This window comes from Perca flavescens, chromosome 7 (genome assembly GCF_004354835.1).
Source record: "Perca flavescens isolate YP-PL-M2 chromosome 7, PFLA_1.0, whole genome shotgun sequence".
Taxonomy (NCBI): domain Eukaryota; kingdom Metazoa; phylum Chordata; class Actinopteri; order Perciformes; family Percidae; genus Perca; species Perca flavescens.
Window position 1 is genome coordinate 36,298,558 of NC_041337.1, and position 7,558 is coordinate 36,306,115.

General features: G+C 42.4%; 1 protein-coding gene and 1 long non-coding RNA gene across 2 annotated transcripts in view; both read right to left on the reverse strand.

Annotated features, from left to right (window-relative positions):
- LOC114558216 (GATA-binding factor 2) overlaps positions 1 to 1,730 on the reverse strand; it is an 8,308-nt gene extending 6,578 nt beyond the window's left edge. Inside the window, exons 1-2 of the mRNA XM_028582035.1 lie at positions 1,632 to 1,730; positions 522 to 576 (exon numbers count right to left, since the gene is read on the reverse strand). Of these exons, the coding sequence (XP_028437836.1) occupies positions 522 to 576; positions 1,632 to 1,693 (117 nt within the window). The 5' untranslated portion in view covers positions 1,694 to 1,730. The remainder of the gene's footprint in view (positions 1 to 521; positions 577 to 1,631) is intronic.
- Positions 1,731 to 4,318: 2,588 nt separating this feature from the next.
- LOC114558217 (uncharacterized) lies at positions 4,319 to 7,135 on the reverse strand. The gene is made up of 2 exons (XR_003692936.1): positions 6,986 to 7,135; positions 4,319 to 4,726 (listed from the first exon to the last, which is right to left on the reverse strand). It is a non-coding gene; the product is annotated as an uncharacterized LOC114558217 (long non-coding RNA).
- Positions 7,136 to 7,558: the final 423 nt, after the last annotated feature.

A 7,558-nucleotide genomic window follows, 5' to 3' on the forward strand; every position in this document is an offset into this window, starting at 1 on the left:
AGAGATATTAAAGTATAGAGATATTAAAGTTATAGAGATATTAAGTTATAGAGATATTAAAGTTATAGAGATACTAATGTCATAGAGATATTAAAGTATAGAGATATTAAAGTTATAGAGATATTAAGTTATAGAGATATTAAAGTTATAGAGATACTAATGTCATAGAGATATTAAAGTATAGAGAAATTAAAGTTATAGATATTAAATTATAGAGATATTAAAATTATAGCCATTAAAGTTATAGAGATATTAAAGTTATAGAGATAATAAAGTTATAGAGATAATAAAGTTATAGAGATAATAAAGTTATAGACATTAAAGTTATAGAGATATTACAGTTATAGAGACATTAAAGTTATAGACATATTAAAGTTATAGTAAAGTTATAGAGATATTAAAGTTATAGAGGTATTAAAGTTATAGAGATATTAAAGTTATAGAGGTATTAAAGTTATAGAGATATTAAAGTTATAGAGGTATTAAAGTTATAGAGATATTAAAGGGATGCAGATACTCACAGAGCAGTGGAAGCTTCTCTGTCTTCTTCTCTGAGAGTCTGAGTGGTGCTCCGAGCTGTTGGAGGAGGAACAGGAAGTGGGAGGGGAAACACAGTTTGGGGTCGAGTTCCTTTACTTTGTTTTTTAAGATTATTTTTTGGGGGGCTTTTCCCTTTATTAGCTAGTGACAGTGGATAGACAGGGAAGGGGGGAGACAAAAAGAGAGAGGGGATGACACGCAGCAAAGGGCAGCAGGTCGGACTCGAACCCGCGCCGCAGCAAAGGACTCAGCCTACATGGGGCGCACGCTCTCATTGGGTGAGCTAGAAGTCGCCCCATTTACTTTTTTATCTTTTTGATGAGTAAAAACTAAATTAAACTGAATTCATACCATGGTCTGGGTGAATACTTGATTCTGATTGGCTGCAGGGTGTCCATAAAAAAAGTGTTATAGGACACCTGCTAAAGGAGTTCTGGTGAAACGGACTGTTTACTGGTCTAAATATCAGTCCCTCCAGAAAAATTCCATTATGCGATCGCATAATTCAACGCATAATCAGCCAAAATCCGCATATTATATTACTGCATATATATTTTTTCAAACACTCCGCACTTTCGCCGCATTAATAAAGTATATAATAATAAAATATTCGGGGCTTGCATGATTTCATAATCCCCGCATTTTCGTTGCCAAAAACTTTTTTTTCTCCTTTTCATCAAACTGCAGTTTTTGCAAGTTCATCGCAATTTCATCGCATAAAATTGCATAAATATCCCGCATATTCCATCGCATTTTTTAAGAAATCATGCCACATTATCAAGAATTTTTGCCCCGCAACAATCACAAAAAAAAAATCACAAATTTTTCTGGAAGGACTGTAAATGAATGCACTACATTAAAACAAAAAGGAAATGTGGATCTTTTAATTCCAACTCGTCCTCTGAACACCACAGGATGGCGATAACACACGAGCAAGAAGTAAGTTACACTGGCCCTCTGAACTGACCAAGGTGTCTGTGTTTGTGTGTCTGTGTGAGTGTGTGTGAGTCTGTGTGTGTTTGTGTGTGTGCGTGTGTGTGTCTGTGTGCATGTGTGTGTTTGTGTGTCTGTGTGTGTGTCTCTGAACTTACCAAGGGGGTAAGCGAGCGTCTGGCAAGTGTATATCTCCTATGCTCCATTGACTCCCATTCATTCTGACGTCAGTTTGACAGAGAATAACTTTACATCTGAAGCGTTTAAAGACTCTATTTGTCCGTTGTTTATTTCTAAAGAAACACGACAATGTATAAAAGGCTCCATTACCTTGTAGCTCACGTTACAGAGACAGACAGACACAGACAGAACTGTTACTGAAAGGTATGTAAGAGACAGACAGGCAGACAGACAGACAAACAGAGAGACGGAGACACAGACAGACAGAGAAAGACAGAGAGACAGACAGACAGAACTGTTACTGAAAGGTCTGTAAGAGACAGACACACAGTGGTGCAAAAAGTGGGTATGCGCTATATGCAGCGCATAGGGGCGCAGCACCGTGGGGGCGCCAAAGCGTTGGTAAAAAACAAAAAAGTTAAAAATATTTGTTTTGGTGTTTTCTATATGTAGCTGCTTTTGTGCGTTTCTAAATAATTTCTGCATTTCAATGTTATTATATAACATTGTAGAAGACTTACAGGCTTGAGTAGGCGCCCTGTCTCATAAGATTCCATCATAGATGAGAAGAGGGAGCTCCCGTTTATATATGTCAACGGGCGCTCCCTACTATGGCCACGCCAAGACCCGGGCTGTTGAAGGGCGGGTCTGGTCTTGGCGTGGCCATAGTAGGATTCGTAATATCGCGAGTGGGGGCGCTGTGAGCGCTGAGCGAACAGGTACAGTAGTGAGTTGTCGTCTGTGGAAAAAGATTGATAAAGCAAAAAAAGCTGTCGGGGGCTAAAAATAGAAAAAGAAAGAGGGAAAAGGAGATAGCGTGTCAAGGGATGCAACAGCAGTTAAATACGTGGATGGTGAAAGGCAACAGGTTAGGATTTAAAGTGGGACGTCTGTGCTTGCAAATATTCATGTTAACAGACTAGCTAGCGTTAGCTAACACTGGGGATGTAGCAGCCAAATGGGGGTTTACAGCTAGCTTAGAATATGCAGAACTGAGGTTGCTGAGCTGAAAACTGGAAAATATAAGGTAGCATGTACAATAAATGACCAGAATCTGGAAAACATAACTAATGCTATAACTTTGGTTTACCATGGAATCATTAATAGATTTTGTGTTACCATTAGCTGTCAGACATACAGGCTAGGCCTATAGTTCCATCTGTTGGGAAGCTGTAATTACAGGGTCACATCTCTCTCTCTCTATTTAAAGGTCTGTGCTAGGTGACTCTCCATATTTTTACTTAAAATCCCAAAAAACCTTTGTTGTCTTATCTAATGCCATCACTAGTCTGATTTAAGAGTTGAATTGAGGCTGCTATATTTAACAGTGAGTTCATTTCATTCAGGTGTGAGGATGGTGGATCAGGAAAGACATGGGAAGGCAACAGGTAGGTCTAACATTAGGTGGTAGTGTAGGGGGAGCCACTTGATACCAGCAGATTAATTTCTTAATATTATGGAAAAACTAATAAATAATGTTTGTTTGACAATATGTCTTAGTTAGGGTTGGGTATCGTTTGGTTTTTTTTCGATTCCGGTGCTAAAGCGATACTTTTAAAATGGTGCCGGTGCCTGAATCGGTACTTTTCAATAAAGTTAAAAAAAAAAAAAAGAAGAAAAAAAAAGGGTAGTAAACAACAGTCAGTGACTTGTTTATTGCTAAGGCCATGGTCAAAATTAAAGATTTAATAATAACGTAATAACTATAACAATAACAATAACTTATTTCACCAGTAAATTGCTGTTGAACCCCAGATGGGAAAAGGGTATTTTACGATTACTGTGAATGCACCACAAGGCTACCTGTTTTAAGTGAATCTGTGTTGTTTAATTCCGACAATGGCAACTACAAGTGAACGCACCGTCTGTGTAGTTTAATTCCGACCATATAAACATACTGTATATCTATGAATTGTAGAAGTCCTCCACAGTGAAACACAGTCACACTTTACACTGTTTAACGTTAGCTGTCAGCATTTTAACCGTGATTAATCCAGCTGCTAGCTAAAGGTAGGCTAATGTTACATGCTGTCAGGTGTAGTGTAAAGTCAGGCACCGAAATGAGGCACCGAAACTTTCGTTCTTATTCGGTCTCGTTACTACCGTTTACGTCGGCACCGGTTCCCTATTGGCACCGAGTTTCGGTACCCAGCCCTAGTCTTATTGGAGAAGAGCACAGGCAAGGAGTGAATGAGACAGAAATGAGGTCGGCGATGGCTAGAGATGAGCCCAGTGATGACATCAGGTAGGAGTTTTATTAGTTAGACCACACAACACTAAAGGTCCACTATGGTTTGTTGTTAAGTTCTGTTGACCAACCTATTCACTGTGTCCTTTTTGGGGAAAAAATAGTGCAGACAGAGATGGAAAATATAACAATTAGCCTATGTCTGACAGCGGGGATGTAGTAAACATATCAGAACGGGGGGCACACTTATTTATTTATGTGCCAAAATTGGTGCATAGCCCTCTTACACTGGGTAGTTGCGCCCCTGGACAGACAGACAGACAGACAGACCGAGAGACAGACAGACAGACATGGAGACAGATAGCGTTCACGCTCACATTCACACCATTCACACACAGCCGCTTAATGTCCACACCACCTAACTAACCAAACACCTGCAAACATGCAAACTCCACACAGACGGGCACACATGTTATATTATATTCTCATCTCCTTTTATTATCATTTCATGTTGTATGTTTTTTTTCACTGCGGTTATATTTTTATGAAGGAAAGAACAATGACACGTTGAGAACTTTATCAACACGCGCGTGAAACAGACCACGAATAAATTAAAATAAAATATAAAAGTGTCTCATCAGCAGAGGCTAGTCACCGAGGGAGGAAGGTGATTGGTCGGTCGGTGGGTCTCGTTCAGACGCATGAGGCGTGTCCCTGCAGCAGCGAGGGGTCTACCACGCTGTTCTGCAGGGGCAGGTCCACGGAGAAGTCAGTGGGCGGAGCCTGAAGGCGCTGGTGGGGGGGTCGGCCCCCCCTCTGAGGGATGGGGAGCTCCGAGTGGTGAGCAGGAAGAGGAGAGGAGAAGAAGTACGGGTGGAGGAGAGCCTAAAGAGACGAGAAGTCAATCAATCAATCAGTTAGTCAACCACTTGCATTGTGGGTATTTTATGGTGTATATTAGGGATGCATTGAATCCAGATTTTTGGGGTTTGGCTGAATCCTGAATCCCCTGGTTGAGATTGTGCTGACTCCTCCTCCCATCCTCAGTCCATGAACCCAGTAAACACATGAATGAAGTAAACAGGGACTGTCCTTCCTTTGCTGTACCTGAAGTTGCTGCATTCTGGCTGCTGTCTGGAGATGCCTTCATGCACAACTCGTATTCTTCCAGATGTTTCAGACCAGATGTTGTAACACGGCCATGTTGTGTATAGTTTAGGGTCCTCGCCACCACCAGACCAATCAGCATTGAACAGATTGAACATGTAGCTGGACTTGAATGGCCTTCTTTTGACTGAAAATTCTGCCAAACAACAACTTTTTCTGCTCACCAGATCCATGTCCACTTCCTCACAGCCTGCTGCATTGAACGCTCCACCTACGTAAACACCTTCCCGTCATCAACGGCGCCGTTACTACGGAGACCAGCGCAGCGCGCCGAGTGCAAGTGTAGGGTTCGGTTCGCTATGAAGAAGTTCTAAGGTTCAGCAGAGACCAGAACCCCCGTCAAAAAGCCCAATATTCAGCCGAATCTGAAGCCGAATCCTGGCACCTGAACACACCTCCCTGTAAGACCAGCATGCCCAGAATGCACCTGAACACACCTCCCTGTAAGACCAGCATGCCCAGAATGCACCTGAACACACCTCCCTGTAAGACCAGCATGCCCAGAATGCACCTGAACACACCTCCCTGTAAGACCAGCACGCCCAGAATGCACCTGAACACACCTCCCTGTAAGACCAGCACGCCCAGAATGCACCTGAACACACCTCCCTGTAAGACCAGCACGCCCAGAATGCACCTGAACACACCTCCCTGTAAGACCAGCACGCCCAGAATGCACCTGAACACACCTCCCTGTAAGACCAGCACGCCCAGAATGCACCTGAACACACCTCCCTGTAAGACCAGCATGCCCAGAATGCACCTGAACACACCTCCCTGTAAGACCAGCACGCCCAGAATGCACCTGAACACACCTCCCTGTAAGACCAGCACGCCCAGAATGCACCTGAACACACCTCCCTGTAAGACCAGCACGCCCAGAATGCACCTGAACACACCTCCCTGTAAGACCAGCACGCCCAGAATGCACCTGAACACACCTCCCTGTAAGACCAGCACGCCCAGAATGCACCTGAACACACCTCCCTGTAAGACCAGCACGCCCAGAATGCACCTGAACACACACCCCTGTAAGACCCGCCCAGAATGCACCTGAACACACCTCCCTGTAAGACCAGCACGCCCAGAATGCACCTGAACACACCTCCCTGTAAGACCAGCACGCCCCAGAATGCACCTGAACACACCTCCCTGTAAGACCAGCACACACATGGGTCTTGCTATTTAAACGACATGGGACGCTGGACGGGAAACTGACAACTGTGGCGTCTTAAACTAGTAAAAGACACTTACGTCAGGCTTTCAACATCAATTTCAATTCAATTTTATTTATAGTATCAATTCATAACAAGAGTTATCTCGAGACACTTTGCAGATAAAATATATCTAGACCACACTCTATAATTTACAAAGACCCAACAATTTCAGTAATTCCCTCAAGAGCATTCAGTGGGACAGCGGCGAGGAAAAACTCCCTTTTAGGAAGAAACCTGGGACAGACCCAGGCTCTTGGTAGGTGGTGTCTGACGGTGCCGGTTGGGGGTGTGATGAACAGTGGCAGCAATACTCATAATAATACTAATAATACTAATAAATGAGAACTAGGACAATAAATAGTAGTTGTAGTAGCTCATGGCATAGCAGGGCATTGCAGAGCGTAGCAGTTGTAATAGCTTTGCGCTGGATGCAAGATAGGGCCCTATACCTTATGCTAAATTGATTATGCGGTGGTGGTGTAACGGTACACAAGTTGACCAGGAAAACCGAGAACTCAACTTAAATGCACGTTGCTTAAAAGTTATAAATGAGTCTGTGTTATTTAGTTATCGCCAATTGTTCCGGAGCGCTAAGTATTGAATTAAAATCAGATACGGACCTTTGAGTGATAAGTACGTGAGCCCCTCGCTGTATATATGCATCATAACGTTGTTGAATATGGTGATACGAGCACTCAAACAGAAAAGAAGAGAGGGACTCAGGTCGAACCATGAGGAACTCCACTTCCTGTTTCCCTACCTGTCTGGCGGAGCAGCGCTGTTTGGACGGGTAAACCAGAAACTTGTAGAGCAGGTCGACAGCCTGAGGGGACGAGTCAGGGACGATCTCCTCCAATGGGATCGCGGGATTCTCCTTAAAGGTGATTTTATTGTAATCCGGCAACTCCACGATCTCCTGGAGAGAAACACGAAGACATCATCAACTTATACAACTGGTATTACTTAGAAATGGATGTATTTACACGCACAATATGTACTTTTCTGCCTGTAGGGGTCTCTCAATCAAAACAATACCAAAAGACAGAGTTTTATGCGTTGTTAAGCAGTCAAAAAATTTAATTTATTTGTTGAATTTATGTGTTGTCTTCTTGTCCACCCTGCAACTTTATGTTTTTCTGGGTCAAACTAAATTAAAACTCGTTTTTTCAACGCTTTGGTCAACTTTATCGACACTTTTTGTTTTGTATTTTTTCACGATTTCAACGTTTTTGTCAATTTTAATTTTGACGTTTTTTAAGCTTTTTTCCCCCGAAGTTTTTTTTTATCACTTTAAAAATAAAAACAAACCTTTTTGTTCTTTTATAAAAAAAAT